Source organism: Strix uralensis, chromosome 1 (genome assembly GCF_047716275.1).
Source record: "Strix uralensis isolate ZFMK-TIS-50842 chromosome 1, bStrUra1, whole genome shotgun sequence".
NCBI classification, from domain to species: domain Eukaryota; kingdom Metazoa; phylum Chordata; class Aves; order Strigiformes; family Strigidae; genus Strix; species Strix uralensis.
In genome coordinates, this window is record NC_133972.1 from 4773063 (window position 1) to 4793359 (window position 20297).

The 20297-nt window shown below is 59.6% G+C and overlaps 1 protein-coding gene across 1 annotated transcript; it reads right to left on the bottom strand.

The window, feature by feature from the left end:
* Window positions 1–349: 349 nt before the first annotated feature.
* LOC141947634 (uncharacterized) lies at window positions 350–9075 on the bottom strand. Its single transcript, XM_074878951.1, has 7 exons — window positions 9026–9075; window positions 8193–8489; window positions 7807–7933; window positions 6111–6365; window positions 4570–4989; window positions 3741–3854; window positions 350–3272 (listed from the first exon to the last, which is right to left on the bottom strand). The coding sequence occupies exons 1-7, from the start codon at window positions 9047–9049 to the stop codon at window positions 2239–2241; spliced, it is 2271 nt and encodes a 756-aa protein (XP_074735052.1). The 5' UTR covers window positions 9050–9075; the 3' UTR covers window positions 350–2238.
* Between the last annotated feature and the right edge of the window lie 11222 nt (window positions 9076–20297).

A 20297-nucleotide genomic window follows, 5' to 3' on the forward strand; every position in this document is an offset into this window, starting at 1 on the left:
AGGTGTCTCAGGGGCTCCTCAGAGGGCCAGGAGGGAGCACAGAGGTCGCGCCCAGGCTCTCCTGGAGGCTACAGGGCTTCGTGGTCTGGTTGCCCCAGGCACAGCCCCACTCTGGGGGAGCCCCGTTGCCCTCCCAGCCCAGGCGCAATGGTGGGTGACAGCGCCACATTCACCCTTGGGACATTCCCCAGGGTCTTGGCTGGCCACCGCGGGCAGAACAGGGTGATGGTGCTGTGGCAGTGACCCCCACGGCCCCCCCAGGCCGGAGCTGCCCTCTGCCTGAGCCGATACGGGTTACCCCTTCACCGACAGCGCGCAGGCGTGCCAGCTCAGCCCCCCCACAAGCAAGCGGATGTACAAATACTTTATTGATTCCACAGCCTGAGAAAGGGATCTGGGATTTCACAGGAAACACTGGTCCCCGTCACAAGAGCCTTAGAAGAAACGCCCTGGTTGGGGCAGTCACCCCGAGGGAGAGGCCGGCCCCTCCACGCCCCTCACGCCGGCCTCAGAGGTGTTGCCCACCGGCAAGACCGTCACACCAGCCGCTTCCTGTCACTGGGATCAACTGGGGGTCACTGGGATCTCTACCCAGGCAGGGATAACCAGCTCGGTCACTGCAGCCCGTGCCAGAACATGGCTCGTCACTGCCACCGTAAGGCATCAACCGCCCCTGTATCCTTGGCGGCAGGCAACGCCGTCCCTTCGGGGACACGGGGCTGCCACTGTCACCCCCTCACACCATGTCCGGGCACGCTCTGCACTGCAATCCCAGGGGACAGGAACTGAGTGAAGCCAGCCCAGAGGAGCAGCGGGATGTTGTGCCCCGGGAGCAGCTCGGACACGGCTGTCCCTCGCTCAGCGCCGAGGATGATGGCAGGACGCGGCCATTTCCTCGGTGCCCAAAGCACGCGGCCCACAGCAGCGCCCCCGCTGCCCGCCAGAGCTTGTGAGTGGCCAGGAATGAAACGTGGGATAAGCAAATGGGTTCCGCACGCTCCCTCCCCAGAGAGGGACAGGGACTTAATGTCAAATAATTACATCAAACAATGAAAAAAAAAACCACCTGGAAAACTAAACTCAAAGCGTCCCGACAGCTGCTCTGTTTGCTCTGCACAGCGGTGCCGCCAGGACCGGTCTCCTCTCCCTGTACATGATTCATGTGTCCCAGCAGCGCGGGTGACGCACGCAGGGCTCTGGCCGTGGACGCGCGCGGGTCCAGCAATTCCTGGGGATGCCGGAGCCACCCCCGGCCTGGTTTTCATCGCTTACCGGGCTCCAGTATCCCTCTGGGCAGGTCCCGCTCCCCAGGACATTTGAGGTAGCTAGCAGAACTACTCTTCCACAGTTAGGGTGGGATTTCGCACATGACTAAACGGAGACGACCTGCAGTTCTGAGAACGGGGGCTTCCTGCCGCAGCGGGGCCGCTCCCGCGCACCAGCCAGCGTCGACGTGCGGCAGCCGACGCCCCTGAGCCCCGAGGAGGGTCCTGGCGGGGACTGCTGCCGCAGTGCAGGGTTCATCTTACCCGTGAAGAATTTCTAAAGTGACTCTCCATCTGTGCAGGCTGGTCCTGAGGGAATGAACTCTCGTGGGTGTTTCTGGCTCTGGCGAGCTGAAGGAAGGGGTGCTGCTGGGACCTCAAAACACCCGCAGCACCCTCACAAGCAGAAAAATATTGTGGTTTGAGTTGTTCTACAGATCTAACACAACGCTCGGGCGTTCCCAACCTGATCGAGGGGTCAGCAGGTTTCCTCACCAGGGTGGGTTATTAAAGAAGCGTGGCCAGGACGCGAGGGGGTCTCGGAGATGCCACGCTCTCTTCATCCAGCGTCTTGGTCAAGAAACGGTCAGTGAAGCAAAGAGCTCCTTGGGGATCCTGCCTGGCTCACCAGCTTGATTCCCTTCTCTCTGTCCTCTTCACCGTGTAATTGTGATTCTGAACGGGAGGGGTTGGCTCCAGCATCAAGTAATGGGTGAGCTCAGCTTGGGAAAATTTTGTGTATCAGCCAGCAGACACGAGAGTCTGAGGAATGGTAAAGCATTTTGGATCACTGGAAGCTTCTCTAGTATGCTCTCTGTGGTGCTATCCAAGCTTGTGATTCCTTCTATAATTCAGGAAAGCTGCTAAAATCCAGTGGCCAGATGGTTCACAACCCCAGTGCTCCACCACGTGCAAAATCAACGCTCACGCAGTTTCTCTCCAGGGACACAAGCAGTTCAGATCTCTCCCGCTGTCATTTCTCCATCGCCCCCGAAACCGCTGCCCCGTTTCCTAGTCTAACCGAGCCGTGGGCCTGGCAGCTCTTGCCCGCCGGTCCCAGTTCCACAGGCCCCATCAGGAGCACGTTTGCAGGAGCTGCTTTGGCTGCGGTGGCTGGTGAGCGAGGAACGCTCCCGCCCGCGGTTGCCTCCGGGGCTCTCTGGGGCGTTGGCAAGACGGCGGCGGGCTGGGCTGTCGCCATCGCGGGCTCCTGGAGTGCAGCCAGGGCTTTCTGGCGGTCGTGTATTTTCTCGTGGCGCAAGAGGTGAGTTCTGCGGGTGAAGCATTTCTTGCAGGCGGCGCAGCAGTAGGGTCTGTCCTGCAAGTGGGTCTGCATGTGCCGCCGAAGGGAAGAGAAGCAAGAGAGACTCTTTTTGCAGTAACTGCATTTCAGTACAGACTTCCGACGAGACTTGGGGCTCTGCTGTCGGGAAAGACACGCGCTGGACAGGCTCCCTCTGTCCAGCTCCTCGTTGGCCCGGCCCAGCCAGGACCCCCCAGTGTACGTCCCGTTGCCCAGGCCGTGGGCACCGCCGCAGAGAGTCCCGCAGAGCTTCCTCCTCGGCCGGATCCTCAGCTCGGGGTGGACGTTCCCCCAGACCTTGGCCCCGAAGGCCCTGTCTTTTATGTGGATGCTCTGGTGAAGGTCCAGGTGGCGTTTGTCCGCGAAGCTGATCTCGCACATGGCGCATTCGTAGGGCCCCTCTTTGGCGTGGCTCCGCTGGTGGATGATGAGGTTGATTTTCAGACGGAAACGCTTCCCACACTCGGTGCAGGGGTGTGCCCACTCGCGCACGTAGCCGCGCCGACAGTTGCCCATCAGCAGGCTGCTGCTCGCGCATCTGCTCGGCTTCTTCTTGCTCTTGGCCTTGGCCTGCTCGCTTTTGGGGCACTTCTGGATTTCTGGGCTGGGAGAGGGTGCAGAAACCTCTTGCAGCGCTGCAGGCTCCTCTTCCTTCACTTTGGCGTTTTCAGGAGAAGCCCCTTCGCACGCCATTTTATCTTCACCTGAAATGGAACAACACAGGCGTTGGTCATTCGCGCTCCCAGGACAAACCCAGGCTGTGGTTAAGCCCCGAAGCACTGAGCAGGCTTTTAGCAATAACGGAGCTACCAAATCTGAGAACATGGTTTGGAAAGGTGCAGGTGCCACCAGTGTCCTGCCCCAAACAACCCAACACAGTCTCAGGGGGCAAATCTTGCTCCCAGGAAGAACCAGGCTGTGGTCTGCTGCAGCACCGTCAGGGCTGGTGGCACGAAGGGATCCACCTCTAAAACCACGACACCACAAACAGCCACAAGATGTAGCAGGAAAAAAGACTGTTGAAGAGCAGCAGCCTGCGGTACTCCAAGCTCTTCACTTCCATCAGCCTCGGGCCTGAAAGAGGCCTGGAACTTTCTTATCCCTCCCCACTTCAAGCATGTTAGTGAGCTGGGAGCTGCTTCCCCGTGTCTCCCCTGCACAGGGTTACTCACCGGCGTGGGACTCAGCCGGGTCCTCTTCCATCTCTGTCTCAGGACGGTCTTCCCTGTGCAGCTTCTGTTTTTGCGCGCTCAGGGACATGACATTCATCACCAGGATGGGGAGTTCTGTTTGCAGAGAAGAGCGATTTTAAAGACCTGTGGAGAGCTCACATCTTCCTGCTTTGGTGTGACACTAACCGGAGATGTGTTGGGAGCATGCTGAAGAGCCAGAGAAAGCTGTGGCTCAAAAAGCTATGACATGTTGTGCCAGGGGAGGTTTAGATTGGATATTAGGAAAAATTTCTTCACTGAAAGGGTTATCAAACACTGGAACAGGCTGCCCAGGGAGGGGTTGAGTTACCAACCCTGGAAGTATTTAACAGATGTAGCTGTGGCGCTGAGGGACACGGTTTAGTGGTGGACGTGGGTTGGGTTAATGGTTGGACTCGATGATCCTAAAGGCCTTTTCCAACTGAAATGATTCTGTGATTCTATGGAGAGCACGTGAGGTGCTGGAAGGAACTGGAGTGAAGCTACTCACAAGGACCAAGAGCAGAGGGAGGGCTGGGAGGAAAGACACCAAGGTGCCGTGTGCTGTCATCTCTGCAGAGCAACCTCATCCATCCAGAATCCTCCCACCCACTCTACAGGTAGTATCCCCTTATTTCCTTCTGTTCAGGCCCTCAAACCCCTTAACAACACACCCCAGGACTTCTGCCTTTCCCTGCTGACGCTCCTCTAAGCACGGTGACTTTCCATGCCCTGTCCCACAGATGCTGCTGGGACAGGAACAGCCCAGGGAAGTAAGTCCTACCCCGTGGGTTGCACCCACGCAACCTACCTGCGCCAGCTTCCGTCGGGACTTTATCATCTCCCAAAGCCTCATCCTTCTGGTCCATCTTTTCCGGTGCCTGTGGGGGCTCCTGACTGTCTGGGACATTGGTCTGTGTGGACTTCTGAGCATCCGGGATGCTGGTCTGCGGGGGCTTCTGAGCATCTGGGATGTCTGTCTGCGGGGGCTTCCGATCACCTCCGATGTGTATCTGCGGGGGCTTCTGAGCATCTGGGATGTCTGTCTGCGGGGGCTTCTGATCACCTCCAATGTGTATCTGCGGGGGCTTCTGAGCATCTGGGATGTCTGTCTGCGGGGGCTTCTGACCATCTCCAGCGTGTATCTGCGGGGTCTCCTGACCATCCTGGACACAGAACTCCTCATCCCTCTCGATGCGGGAGAGGATGTCAGGCTTGGACACAGCGTAGTCTGCGCATGGGACAGAGGACAGCGGGTTTTATTAGGAACTGGCTACACCTTGATTCTGTCAAACTCTGCATGACCCTTCTCTCCCTAAGCCCAGAGCCAGCAGGCAGGACAGACACACACAAATATATTATCCACGCTCTAACGAGAAGGTGGTGCTGCTTGCTTGGCCTGTGGCAGGATCCACCCTGAGCACAGCTGTGGCTCAAGGACAGAGAGAATCTAAATAGGAGAACATGAACGAAAATCTCAAAGGAGAGGGAGAGCCTCTATGTAACATCTTTTTCCTCTCTTCCCAGGAGCACTTGACATGGGCGAGATGATCCCTGAGGTCCCTTCCAAGCTGGTATTCTACAATTCTATGAAGCCAACCCCCAAACACACACTCGGGGCTCCTGTCACTTGTGGGTAACACTCCCCTAAGGACAGAGCTTGCCGTGCCCTCTGCCCCTGCCAGTGCTCACCCAGGCTCTCCTGGGGTTTCTTGAGCCCCCAGCTCCTCAGTCCTGCAGGGAAGAGCTCTCAATCAAGCTCTGCCCACATATTTCTTCTTCTCCTGGCTCTGTCAGGGTCTGCCTCTCCCTTTCCAGTGTCTCCTACCTTCTTGCCCAACCTCTGCACTCTTTAACGATTGATTTTTCTAACACTCCCATGCCATGGCCCAAGGCTCTCCTGCCCGCTTCTGCTCTCCCCAGCACCAGCAGAGCTGCTCCAGCCTCCTCCTCCTTGCGCTGCAGCTTCCCAGGTTCCTCACTTCCCACCACGCCTCCTCCCTCACCCAGGCAAGCAGGACTGTCTCTGGAAGCCAGAGGGCTCATGCACACAGTCAGGTGACAAAGGATTGCCAAACTGCCCAGAAACAGGACTGAAAGGCATCACGAGAGGTCTGCCCCACCGCTTCAGACTCCACCCCAGCCCCTCCTGACAGGCCTTGTCTGTCTTTCTCCACGGGATTCATGTGACTAAGCACAAACACTGGAAGAAAGATCCAGTGTACTCCGTGGAGGCTTAGTCAGTAGTCAACAGCCCCTCAGAGTTGTTCACTTCTAACAAAGACACTGCTGGGCCATGTCCTGACAGAGCTGGGACAGGAACTGCCTCCTCCTGGCACCCACCTAACCCACCTGTGTCAGCTTCCATGGGGACTTCATCTTCTCCCAAAGCCTCTTCCGTCTGGTCCATCTCTTCTGGTGACTGCGGGGGCTCCTGCTCTTCGCTGGTACGCACCCGGGGGGGCTCCTGACCATCTCGGATGTGTGTCTGCGGGGGCTCCTGACCATCTCCGATACATGTCGCTGGGGCCTCCTGACCATCCTGGACACAGAACTCCTCATCCCTCTCGATGCGGGAGAGGATGTCAGGCTTGGACACAGCGTAGTCTGCGCATGGGACAGAGGACAGCGGGTTTTATTAGGAACTGGCTACACCTTGATTCTGTCAAACTCTGCATGACCCTTCTCTCCCTAAGCCCAGAGCCAGCAGGCAGGACAGACACACACAAATATATTATCCACGCTCTAACGAGAAGGTGGTGCTGCTTGCTTGGCCTGTGGCAGGATCCACCCTGAGCACAGCTGTGGCTCAAGGACAGAGAGAATCTAAATAGGAGAACATGAACGAATATCTCAAAGGAGAGGGAAAGGCTTTGTCTTTAACATTTTCCTCCCATTTCAACTTTAGCAGTCACTTCTTCTGAGCTATCGTTCTGGTACAGGGACAGAAAACTTCCTGCTTTGTAGAGATGTCTGTGTCAGATGGACGAGAGGAACAAGTTTGTTCTGTTTCTACAGAATATTACTGAGAAAAGCAAAGCCTCAACTTCAGTAGCTGCACAGAGCCGCATGTTACTAGCCATGCCCAAGATGCAGCTTTTGGTGGGGAATATCTTACAGCCCAAGTCTGCCAAGAACACACTGCGTGTCCTTAGAAACACCGAGCATGATTAGCTTAGTTCTTTACCAAGGCAGACGGAAATGTCCCTGTCACTTTACGTAGGGGCTCAACAGACAGAAAGCAAGAACTAGTTTAAGGTGCAATTATCAAACTTCATCCAGATTAATTCCTAAACTGTGCTGGAAGATCATGATGGTTCCTGACCCTGAAATCCACTTACGTGGTCACTAGGAACAGCATGTCACATGGATATTTATAATTGATACTGCTGGTATTATTATTGCTACTATTATTTACTACAGATCTCTTGCAGATGTTGTTCATTGCTTACAAGCAGGAAGGAGGGAGGACACGTGGGTCTGACTGCCCAGGAGAGGCTGTTAGCTACAGGCATCCAGCCCCACCCAGCCAGACCCAACTGATGTTGGGCTGCACAGAATCATGGGATGGTTTGGGTTGGGAAGGACGTTAAAGGTCACCCAGTCCCACCCCCCTGCCCCGGGCAGGGACACCTTCCACTAGCCCAGGTTGCCCAAAGCCCCGTCCAACCTGGCCTTGAACCCTTCCAGGGAGGGGGCAGCCACAGCTGCTCTGGGCAACCTGTGCCAGGGCCTCACCACCCTCACAGGGAAGAATTTCTTCCTTACATCTAATCTAAATCTGCCCTCTGTCAGTTTAAAACCGTTACTCCCCATCCCATCCCTACACCCCCTGATCAAGAGTCCCTCCCCCCTTTCCTGTAGCCCCTTTCAGTCCTGGGAGGCCGCTCCAAGGTCTCCCCGGAGCCTTCTCTTCTCCAGCTGAACCCCCCAACTCTCCCATCCTCACAGGGGGGTGCTCCAGCCCCTCCATTTTGGTGGGGGGAAGCCGTCCATCCAGCCCACCCGCAAGAGAAGCTCACCCGGAGGTGCAAACCCTGTGCCTTACCCAGGGAGATGAGCATCTCATAGTTCCCCCTCATCACAGCCCTGTAGAGATCCTTTTGCCACCGGTCCAGCCTCTCCCACTCCTGCTCATTGAAGTACACTGAAATGTCATCGAACGTGACCGGTACCTGGAATCACAGGTTTAAGTGCTTGGTGACTTCTGATGCGATTTGGTAACTGGAAATCACACACGCGCAAGGAAGCACTTGGCTTTGGCTGCCGGCGCTCAGGGCAGGCACAGATCAGGGCTTGTGAGTGGCAAGTCCAGGACTCACAGGTGCTCAGCCCCCGAGCCCACTGCTGAGACCGCTCCAGCATTTCCTAAACCCCCTCCACAGCCACGGCAGTGGCACCAGCGCTTCCAGGGGCCGAGCTGCACGCCGTTACCTTGGGGACCTCGCCCTGCGAGCTGGGGGGCAGCCGCAGGATCCAGAAATTTCTGTTCTTCAGGAGATTCTCCACGTTGTCCAGCCGCTGCTGGAGGTGCCCGTAGTCCTGGAGGAGGCTGCCCAGGGCGGCCAGGTTGCTGCCCAGCTCCCCGACCAGGTTTTCGCAGGCCAGCAGCCTCCGTTCCGCCCTCTCCGTCCGGCTCCACAGCTCCTGCAGCTGCTGGGCCCTCGCCTGACCCGCCGCGGCCCGCGGCCCCATGGCCTGCCCCGCCTTGCGCCTGGGGGTGCCCGAGTCCTGGGGGGGGGGGATAGGTGAGGGGCAGCAGGGGAGACCCCAGCCCTGGGGACCCACTTGTGGGTCCCCCCAGCACCCCCAAGGGACTCCCCCAGCACCCACAACCCGACCCGCCAGGCCCTGGCTGCCCCTCCCCGCCCCGGACTCCTCCATCCCTCAGGACCGGCACCCCAAGGGCCGCCCCCCCGCCCCCCACCCCGGCGACCAGCATCCCCGGGGCCCCTCCCCGTGAACTGGCCCCGCTGGGGACCACCCCATCCCCCGGCACCGGCACCCCAGGGGATCCCCCCACCCCCAGGCCCCCCCGGGCTGTGGGGCCGGCGCGGGTCGCAGTGGCGCTGGGCCCGGGCGGGTCCGGCCGGCGGGATCTTGCGTTCTCCAGGCCCTGGCCCAGCCCGGGCCCTTGGCGTTGCTCGGGGCCTGGCCCGGCCCGGCCCGGCTCGGCTGGGCCCGGCTCGGCTGGGCCCGGCTCGGCTCGGCCCGGCTCGGCCCGGCTGGGCTCGACCCGGCCCGGCGCGGCGCGGCGCGGCCCTCACCTGAGCGGGCCCCCGGCGGGACATGGCCGCCACCGCCGCCACCGGCCCCGCGCGCCCTGCGGCAGCGCCGCCCCCGGGCCAGCAGGAGGCGGGGCCTGGCGGGGGCAGAGCGTCCCCTGGCGGTCGGGAGGAGGCGGCGGGGCCGGGCCGTGATCCCGGGGCGGGACGGGCCTCCCCGGTGCCCCCCCCCCCCGCCATTGACTGTCCCGGTTCGTCCGGTGCCCCACACCCCCCCAGTCCGCCGCTGCCATGGTGTCCCCGCGGGGCTGCCCGGGGGCCTCGGGTTTGGCTTCGGGGTCGGGGTGAGCCCCCGCGGCGGGGCAGAGCGGGGTCGCCGGGCCGGGGCTGCCGGCGCTGAGGTCCCGCTCCGAGCCGTGCCGGGAGCCGGGAGCTGCCTGGAGCGGGCACCGGACCCGTGGCACCGAGCCGTGGCCGCGCCTCGGCAAGCAGGACCGGGAGAGCACCGGGATGGGGGAGCACCGGGATGGGTGGCAGCCGGGAGGGGAGCACCACGGGAGCAGTTTTGGGAGAGGGTCCAGCCGGCGGCGTGGGGCTGGGGCGCTGACAGCTCTGCCCGGGGCTGCCTGTCCCGGGGGGCACCGACCCACCAGGGTGGCCCTGGGCAGGGTGGGAGCGGGGCCCCCCCGAGGAGCCGGGACCACACGCTGCCACGGGACACGGGGCGCTGCCAGGCTGTGACCGGGTGACAGGGAGGCACCCCCAGACTTGGGGGGTGCTGTGATTTAGGGGCTGGCCCTCACCCCCAGGTCTGTGTTGGGTGTGTCCCCCCAGGAGCTCCAGGGGAGCCCCAGCCCCCCCGAGGGTCCCCTCCCCAGGCTGGGGGGCATTAAGCACCCCCACGTGAATAGTCTGTGTGTGTGCTGAGCCCGGTTTTGCCGAGCTGACGGGGGCACTGGCAGCAAAGCCCAGCTTTGCCCACGGCCGCTCACACCTCCTGTTGGAGGATGTGGGGAGCGGGTGTCCCCATCCCTGGGGAGAGGGGCTGGGAGCGGGATGGGGGCAAACACCGCAGGGGGGCTGTGAACCATCTCCCTCCGGCACCACTCAGTGTGACCTTGTCTTGGCAAACCCCACAGAATCCCAGAATCATCTAGGCTGAAAAAGCCCTTGAAGCTCCTCCAGCCCAACCATGAACCTCACCCTGACCGTTCCCAACTCCACCAGATCCCTCAGCGCTGGGTCAACCCGACTCTTCAACCCCTCCAGGGATGGGGACTCCCCCCCTGCCCTGGGCAGCCCATTCCAACGCCCAACAACCCCTTCTGCAAAGAAATCCTTCCTAAGAGCCAGTCTGACCCTGCCCTGGCGCAGCTTGAGGCCATTCCCTCTTGGCCTGGCGCTGGGTCCTTGGCTCAAGAGACTCCTCCCCCCTCTCTGCACCCTCCTTTTGGGGGGTTGTAGAGGGCCATGAGGTCTCCCTGCACGGTTGATGTCAGCGGGATGGGTACGGTGGCACGAAGCCGGTAATGACCACTGCACGTGGCATCGGCCCCCCCGCCAGGTGAGGGGACGGAGGGATTGGATGAAGTGACTCCTGCTGCAAAGCCCAGGGGGTTGGGGCATGTTCTCTCATGCCGTCCCTGACGGGGTGTGAAGCGTGCAGGGACCTGCCGGGGAGCATGTCAGGATCCTTTGCCTCCGTGCCCGCGCGGGATGGGCGCAGCAGCACGCCCTGTCCCAGCCATGTGCCAGCCTCGGAGCCCAGCATGGTCGCTCGCACCCGCCGTCCCCACACACCTCAGGCCCAGCCGGGGGTCCTGCCGCCGCCTGGCACGGCTCTGCAGGGAGCTGGGGTGTTCTGGGTGCTCCTGGGGACTGTAGCTTCGTTGTGTCACCGGCACCCACCACCTTCTGCTCTCCCTCTCCCCTGGGAGGCTGGGTCTGCTCCCCAGCCCCACAGTGTGTCCCCACAGCATCAGCAAGCGTGTCCTGGTGCCCCACAGACACATGTGGTTTATTCCTGGCCCTGCTGCCCTGGCAGGAGGTGGGCAGGGACCCCCCGCTTGTGTCCCTGCAGGCACCGGTGACGCTCGAAGACGTGGTGGCCCGGTTCTTGGTGGGGGAATGGGAGCTGCTGGAGGAATGGCAGTAGGACCTGCACCAGCAGGTGATAGAGGGGACCCCACCAGCCCCAGCAGCGCCATCGGGGACCTGGGTGAGTCCTGCGGGTGTGTGGGGTCCAGGGGAGCCAAGCGCTGAGCCGTGACATGGTGGGGGCTGCACCCCCCGGCTGTGCCTGGTAAGGGCCGGGCAGGGGTCTGGCACCGGCACCCTGGGAGCACCCAGCCCCGAGCAGGGCTTTCTGCTAACGCCAGCACAGGGGGGGGACAGAGGGGGGGGTCTCCCCGGGGCTGGCCTGCCGGCCCACAGGATGAGACCCCAGCAGACCCTGGCTGCTGTGGGGACCGAGGGGCTGCCGGAGCCTCGCGGTGGAGCTGGGGATGGTGCGTGCAGTGGGTGAGCCACGGCGGCGGGGACCCTGGCGCGGGGGTGAGGGGGTGCGGGTGTCTGGTACCGGGGATCTGGGAGTCCCCCTGACCCCTGGTCCCAGCTGCTGGGGGGCCGGGGACTGGAATTTGCTTTTACAGTTAAACTGGAGGCACCGCTGGAGCCCTCCCCGCTCTGCAGCCTGGAGAAGTGCCTGGAGGAGCTGGTGGTGAGGGGGTCCACCCCCCTGGCCCTGCCGTGAGCGGCTCCCGCACCCCTGTGGAAAGGCAGCGGGGAGACCCCGGCCGTCCCCAGTCTCTGCTGGGAGATGCTCACTCAGAGGTGTGGCACGGCATGGCCGCACGTCCCCCCTCCCGTGGGCCCCACGGTGCAGAGCAGAGCGGTGACCGGGCCCCGGCATCGCCCCAACCTGGCGGGCACAGTGGCCCCTCGTCCCCTGGCACTGGGGACACGCTGCGCCAGCACCCAGGGACGGGCAGCACTGCCGGGCAGGGAGGTTTCGGGGGGCCGCCCCCACTGACGGGGTGTTAGGCCACTTCCCAGGGGTGACGGCTCTGGTGGTGCCCCCCTGCAGCCCCGTGGGGATGGCAACCGAGAGAAAGGTACCAGGGGGCTGTCACTGGGCCGGGGGCAGTGTGGGAGGGGGGAAAGTGCATCCCATGGGAAGGAGTCACACCCAAGAAAGGTCATGGAGGAATGTCTCCATGAGAGGGGCACCACGGCAGAGCAGGGGAACGCGAGGGGACCTCCCCCTGAGGAGAAAGGAGCATCGGACTGCTGTAACCCCATCCCCTGCCCCCTGCACTGTCAAGGGGTGGAGGAGGTAGAGATACTGGGAACAACACTGAGCCTGGGAAGAAGGGAGGTGTGGGGGGAAAGCGGTTTTAAGATATTGTAACACTTCTCACTATCCACTCTGTTAAGTGTTGGTTTTGTTAGTGTTTGAATTAAATTGATGTTCTTTTTCTTCCCCTAACGAGTCTGTCTTTTGCCTCTGACTGCTAATGGGTGAGACACCCCTTTCTGTCCTTATCTCCACTCCTGAGCCTTTTACAGAATCACAGAATCATTCAGGTTGGAAAAGCCCCTCGGGATCATCGAGTCCAACCCTCAGCCCTACACTACAAAGATCTCCCCTACCCCACATCTCCCCACAGCTCATCTAAACAACTCTTAAACACACCCAGGGATGGGGACTCCACCCCCTCCCTGGGCAGCCTATTCCACTCTCTGACCACTCTTTCTGGGAAACATTTTTTCCTCATGTCCAGTCTGAACCTCCCCTGTTGCAGTTTAAAGCCGTTCCCTCTTGTTCTGTCACTAATGACCTGTGAGAAGAGACCAGCACCAACCTCTCTACAACGTCCTTTCAGGGAGCTGTAGAGAGTGATGAGGTCTCCCCTCAGCCTTCTCCTCCTCACACTGAACAGTCCCAGCTCCCTCAATCGCTCCTCACAGGATTTATTCTCCAGGCCCTTCCCCAGCTTTGTTAATTCGTTTGATTCATTTTTCCCTTCGCAGCGCTGGAGGAAAACCGTGGTTAAAAAAGTTTTTCCTAGGAAATAATTTCAGTATGGGTTCAGCTTCCTCCGCTGAGACACCCCCTTGTACCCCTTTAGGATGCATCCTTAGACATTGGAATAAATTTGGTGGGGATCTCCAACAAAAGAAGAATTACTCAAATCCTGTGGACAGCGGTGGCCGATGTATGACGAAAGGGATATGGGTCCTTGAACTGTAACAGTATTTTGCAAATGATGTTGTTCTGTAGAAGGATGGATAAGTGGGGTGAAGTACCGCATGTTGATTTGTTTTTCATGTTGTGGAATAATCACAAAATAAGGAAAAAAATGTAAATTGTTAGATAATCAGCGATTAATTTTGTATGGGGTTCAACATGGAGTTCTGAAACTCCTTGGGAAGGAGGAAAACGAACCAAAAGGCTCAGGAATGGAGATAAGGACATGAAGGGGTCACTCACCCATTAGGGGAAGATAAAGGACGTCACTTTAATTCAAAACACTAACGACAACAACACTTAACAGAGAGAATGGGGCAGTGAGAAGTGTTACCATATCTTAAAAACACCTTCCCCCACCCCTCCCTTCTTCCTGGGCTCAGTTTTGTTCCCCATATACCCACGTCCTCCCCCAGCGGCACAGGGACAGGGGATGGGGGGTGCGGTCAGTCCCGCCGCTTCTTCCCGCAAAAGCGGGGGTAAGCACCCCTCTGCGCTCTTCCCCTGCTCCACGGGGCTCCCTCTCACAGCAGACAGTCCTCCACAAACTCTCCGCCGCGAGTCCTCCCCATGGATGCATTCTTCTCAAGATGCTCTGGTGTGGGTCACCTCCACGTGTTGCTCCCCCCAGTGCTGAATGACAACAGTAGGGACCTCGCAGAATCACAGAATCATCCAGGTTGGAAAAGCCCTTGAAGCTCCTCCAGCCCAACCATGAACCTCACCCTGACCGTTCCCAACCCCACCAGATCCCTCAGCGCTGGGTCAACCCGACTCTTCAACCCCTCCAGGGATGGGGACTCCCCCCCTGCCCTGGGCAGCCCATTCCAACGCCCAACAACCCCTTCTGGACAGAAATACCTCCTAATATCCAGTCTAAAAAGACTTCTTCTTCCCACAGAGTCCTGGGGCCCCTCCACAGGCCGCAGGTGAATCTCTGCTCCTCCAGTGCCCTCCATGGGCGGCGGGGGCAGCCCTGCCGTCTCACCACGGGATACAGGGAGGGTCTCTGCTCCGGCACAGGTCCCCCCCTTCTCCTCCTTCCTTCCACTGACCTCGGTGTTCACATAGGTGTCTTTCTCATAACTCCTCCTCAAAGTCCCAACCCCCTCTCAGATTCCCCTTCTTAAACACATTATCACAGGGCCGTGGCCACCATCACCAATGGCCGAGCCTTGGCCAGAGGCGGGTCTGTCTCAGAGCCGGGGGAGCTTCAAGAAACTTCTCACAGGGGCCACCCGTGTCGTCCCCTCCCCTGCTACCAAAAACCCCGCCACACAAACCCAGAGACTTACGATGCTATAAAGGCCCTGCAAGAAGAAGTGTCAGAATTAACTAAAATCGCTTTACAAAATAGAACGGCTCTTGATATGATGTTGACCTCTCAAGGACGAGCATGGACAGTTTTAGATACGAGCTGCCGTGTACATGTAGATCAGAGAGGAAGGATTTCCACTGATTTAAATGAAATTTGGAAACAGACTCAAGTGCTTCATGAAATACAAAAAGACGACACTTGTTATGGATGCAAAGAAACGTGCTAGTGGATGACTTCCCGGTTCCCTGATTTGAGTCTATGGATAAAGAAACTCTTAGGAATTTCAGTTACGATTATAATTGTGTTTGTACGTCTTTATGTACTCATCCATCGTACATGGACCTGCTGTTCACGTATGGGTGAACGAGGATGAGACTTATCTAGATGAATTTAAGTTCTCTAGGTAGTCTCAAAGTGGGGAATTGTAGGCCACATGACCTTCTCATCACACACTGCAGGCCGCACAAATGTTTCTCATCACACCCAAGGACACGTGGGATGTATTATTGTCCATACAAGTGTTTCTCATGAAATACAAGGACAGATTGGACGCATCAGCTAGGTCAGTCCGTTCTTCAAACCATCAACAATAATTAGTAAGGAACTTCTAATCAGGAATTACCGTCCTTGAAGAAGAGAAACATCCTGGAACATGGAAGCTTGTTAAAATTGTTTAACATAAATCAGTTTAATCAGAGATTAGAGGGTCCTTTGGAAGAACTATCCTCATTATAATAGGAAAAATCACACCCACTGCTTTGAAGGCCCCCGCCCCAATAAGACCTTCACCCCTTGAGCATGTGCAGAAGATTAAAAACCCACCGTAACTTTAAACCAAAGCGAACAAGTTACTGACCAATGAGGGATAGAAGAGATAAGTAACTAACCAATAATCATTATAGTAAATACGCAATCATGAGGTTTGGAGTGTATCAATACTTGAAGCTCTTCTGTGCGGTGTGCCAGCGTTGTGGAATTAACCCCCAGCACCCACCTTTGCGCAGCTATGGAATAAACCTGATCCCTCTGTGATCCCTCGGCGATGTCTCAGTGACATTGGCTTTTGCCCATCGGGTCACAAACGCTTGTTGAAGGACAACGGGGCCAGCGCCGCTGCGGGCTGCTCTGCAGAGCCCAGCCTGGCAGAGCCCAGCCTTCCTGGGGTGATGCCTCCTGCACCCCCTGCTCGTGGCTGTGGAGCTCAGCCCCCCCCCGCCTCCCCCCAGCCCATGCTCTCCAGTAAAACAGTGATGGTGATGCTGCCGCCATCTCCTCGCTGGCTCAGGTGGCCGGTGACCCTGGGGAGGACTGGGAAGCCGTGGAGCCGCGGAGCCACTGCCTCCATCCCTGTCCCCATCCCTGTCCCCACCCTGGGGCCTGTGGCACTGCCTGGCACGTCAGCACCGAGCCCTCGCTGACAAGTGACACGGTGGCCTTTCCCATGTGTTCCCCTGGGCTGATGGTGGTCCCCCCTGCCGCCAGCACCACCACACTGCACCCCACAGCTGCCGGCGGGAGCTCCCTGGCCCATGGTGGGGACAGGGACGGGGACAGGGACGGGATCAGTCAGAGTCAACAGCCCCTTGGCTGCTCTTACGGGATGTCAGGAGCCGCTGTCACCAGCTGCCCCAGCCAGGACGCTCCTGCCCAGCTGCTGGGGCCCAGCCCAGTGCCCAGTGCCCAGGGTCTCTGCCCCAGCGGGGGGCCTTTCCTGTTGCAGGTTCAACCTGCTGATCCGAGGGACACACGGCCAGGACACACGGACAGTGCTCCCCTGCCCCTGCATGTCCCCCTCATCCCCTCTCCCTGGGGTGCTGTGCATTTGCAGCCTTGTGTGCTGGTGCTGGTGGGGCACGAGCTCAGGCTGGGTCCTGGCTGCACTGACGAGGGGATCCCCTGGGAGGAGAGGGGTGCAGGGTGGGCTGGGCCGTCGAGGGAGCAGCATCCCCAGCACCAGGGTGGCCTTGTCAGAGGGTCACCCACTGTGTCCCCCCACCCAAACGCACCACATCCTCTGCCTCGCTGGCTTTATTTGGTGGCTTGGCAAAGTGGGGGGGCAGCTACCCTGAGAAGCAGTTTGGGGGTGCGTGGAGGGGGGCAGTGGGGCTGAGCTTGCATGGGCACAGGCTCATTTATGCCATGGGGGGGTGGTGTGCAGGCCCCCCCTTGGCTGCCTCAGGGCTGGGAGGGGGCAGCTGGGCCCCATGGCATATCCTGAGGGCGGCCGGGACCGCGGCTCTCTCCTGGCATGGGGCTGTGCCCGGCTGCTGGCACCGCTCCTCGCCGCGCCGTCCGGGCGCTCAGCACCTCCTGCAAGACACAGCGGGGTCTGCTGGGGGGTCCCCGTGATCGTCAGGGTCCCCGTCCCTGGGTCTCGCTGCTGCCAGCAGACAGGGCTGGGGATCCCGCCGGGGCTCCGCCATTACCTGTTGCGGCAGTGGGACGCTGCCGGGGCGTCTCGCGGGCTGTGCCAGTTCCTTGGGCTCCCTCCTGGCTCTCTCCTGTGGGAGCGAGCACAGCGTCACTCCAAGCCCCGGGTGATGGGGAGGCCTGGGGCCAGCCTGGCCTGGGGAGGGGGACATGGCCAGGGGCTGCCTGCGGGCAGGGCTGGGTGGGATGACCCCCCCCCCGGCACTGCCTGGTGTGTTATGGCACCTCCGGACCTTTCACCCTCCGTCGCTGGCTCCGTACGCACCCGCCTGCCCGGCTGAACCTCGTCATCCTCACCGCCATGCCAGGACATGGACCGCGACTCCTGCAGGAAGAGACGCTGGTGTGGGAGCGGCCAGTGTCACCACGGGGCCGTCGGACACCGTCGGGGTGACACCGAGGAGTCAGCGGCACCACGTTTCCTCCTTTCCCCACACGCCGCTTCCCCAGGCCCCCACGGCGGCCGCCTTGGCCTGGCGCTACCCGCTCACCTCACTCAGCACAGAGAAGCACCCCGAGCAGGGTCTGTGGGGCCGGCGCCGGCCCCCGCTGCTCGTCCCCTGCAGAGGGAAGGGTCGTTACTGGCTCTGCCAGAGCCTGCTGCTGCCCAGGGTCACTTTGGTACCTGCATAAGCACCCCCAAGTCTGGGCAGGGAGGTGCAGGCAGGAAGGTGCGGGCAGGGAGCACCCTGGGGAGCAGAGGCTGAGGGGGAAATGGCCAGCAAGCTCCCTTTGCTGGCAGGCCGGGATGGGGACAGGACTGCTGCTGTCTCCAGCAGTGCCCAGGCCTTCCCCAGCTCCTCCTGGTCCGTCCCTGCTCAGGCACCCAGTCCCTGGCCATGTTCTGGGCTGAACAGTGTGCTCCCACCCTCCTTCCCCTGCTTTCCGTCGGCGCAGTCAAGCCACCATCCCACCCTGCAGCCCCCGTCCCCCTGTGCAGTGCCCAGACCACCGGCGGTCGCCGCCGCCTCCCTCCTCCCCCCGCTCAGCCCCTCGCCACCCCCCTGATGAAATATTTGCTGATTGTGCAAGAGCCGCAGCTGCAAGAGGGGCCCTGGCAGAGCACACGGCCCCCGGGATGCCCACAGAGCACAGCCGCCTCACCCCGTCGGTCCTCGGGGGTGAAGGGCTTGGCCGGACCTCAGTACGCCGAGCCCCTCCTCAGCCCCACTGGCAGCCGGAGCGGCACAGGGAATAGGGAGGGAAAAGCTGCTCTCCCGGGATTTGGCCTGCAGCCGTCCTGGGGGCTTGGTGCAGGGTGCTGGTGACAGAGCAGCTGGTGTCCCCTGGGGACAACATTTACTTCCCGCGTTGCCAGAGCCGTGCCGTTTCCCCCTCCCCATGGTGCTCTCCCCGCTTCTGGCCCCGTTATTCCCCAGCTTTAACCCCTCTCCGCACATGACCAACCTCTCTCCCCCGTGCGACCTTCTTCGAGTCGCCGCGGTCGGCCGTGGCCACAGCCACGAGGGCCACGGCAGCAGCCAAGCTGCAGAGCAGCCACAGCCTCATGGCGCTGTGTGGGGGCACGGCCACCCTGCTCAGGCTGTCCTGGTGCTGCCGCAGGCTCTCCTGCCTGGACCTTGGCCCCTGATGTCAGCAGCGGAGGCTGCTCTGGGGCACCCAGCCCGGTGTCCGGCTGCCCACCGCGGTCGATCAGCACGAGCTGTTGCTGCAGAACACCAGGGAGCACGAGGGAGCTCGGTGGGGATGGAGGGATGGGCAGCACCGTCCCTTCTGGACAAGGGATGTGGCAGATCCCCCTCTGCGATCCCAAAGGTTGGGTTGGAGGAAACATATCCCCAAAACTGGTGTCTTGGGGCACCTTCCTCTTCCTCTATCCACCTCTTCATCCCACCTGCAATCCATCCAACAACCCAGGTCTCGGTGCAGCCTCGAGCTCCCCAAAAAACTGCTCTGCGCTTGCTGGTGCTGGGATGGGAATGCTACAGGCAGAACAAAAAGTACCAGCAAGGGGAATTAAAGAGAGGATAAACTGAGAGAACAACTCACCCAGCATCGTGGAAAAGAGAATTGAATGAAGGAGGAACCACACATGGGAGACATGAGACCTTTAGTAAAGAAAACAAAGAAATCCAGAGAAGAGAAGCTGGCATAGAGGGCTGCCGAGAGACCAGCTGGGAAACACGAGCACCGGCCTCAGTGCACGACGCTGCAGAACCGGGAAAATAAGTTAGAAAACCCCCTGAGCCTGGAGGTCTCGCTGCATTAGATCTAAGATTATCTGTAGTTAGAAACCGTAGATTTCATGATTATCAGGAGCATCAACTACCTTTTAGATTAAAAGGAGGCTGCAGCGTGTTCAGCTGCCTCAGGAAAGGAGATTTTATTGCTTATGTGCCATTTTAATCAAAACCTGGGAGACGTTAAAGCACTGACTCAGGCAAAGGAAGTTATTTCCAGACTTATTCTCGGTTCTTTGTAGTTGATGTCTATAATTGTTTATTCAGATAAATACACAGAGCGCTGACATCTGTAAGGGATGTCATCTCCCCACTTCTCAAACTCTAGGAGAGCATCTCTTGATATGGGACATCATCCCACGTCACTTGTGCCTACCCCCAGAGGGCTGGACCCTGCACACATCTCCCCTGACCTCATTCAAATTTATTACTTTGAGTTTTGGGTCTCACAGAGGTTTACAGCTGCAGCTGGGTGATTGTAGCCAGGCCTTCCTGGCCCGGTACTCCTCATCACCTAGATTTCCCAATTTCCAGAAATATTTACTGTGAGATTGTGTGATTAAAGGCTAACCTCCACAAACACGAAGGGGCAGAGGAACAAAGACAGGTGGAGGAACCCCGCCACCTCGGCAGTGCGAAGGGAGCACCCCAACTCAGTGACTCCCTGGGCTACCAAAGGGGGACCCCACCGAGATGGCACCAATGGGGGTGACTGGCTACAAGACCATTCTGAGGTGGCGGGAGATTTACCGTGGGATGTTTAGGGGAAGGCCCAGGGGCAGGGAATAGTAGAACCACAGCGTATCTCAAGTTGGAAGGGACCCATAAGGATCATCGAGCCCAACCCCCTGCTCTACTGTCACGGTTTAAACCCAGCCGGTGGCCAAACGCCACACAGCCGCTCGCTCAGCCTCCCCCCACCCCAGAGAACTGGGGTGTAAAGGTAAGGAGACTCGCAGGCTGAGATAAAAACTATTTAATGATTGAAATGAAATAAAAATTGAAATAACAATGATACTAGTAATAGACAAGGTGATTGCTCACCATCCACTGACTCATGCCCAGCCTGTTCAAGGCCAGTGATCCCAGAGAAAATCCCCAAACCGCAACCCCAGA

Excerpts from the sequence above, each read along its gene's own strand:
- LOC141947634 (XM_074878951.1), bottom strand. The coding sequence starts at position 9,049 with ATGTCCCGCCGGGGGCCCGCTCAG. Across the intron at positions 7,934-8,192 it reads CGCAGGGCGAGGTCCCCAAG|GTACCGGTCACGTTCGATGA; the intron begins GTAACGGCGTGC and ends CTGTGATTCCAG. Across the intron at positions 3,273-3,740 it reads CCCGGCTGAGTCCCACGCCG|GTGAAGATAAAATGGCGTGC; the intron begins GTGAGTAACCCT and ends GTTCCATTTCAG.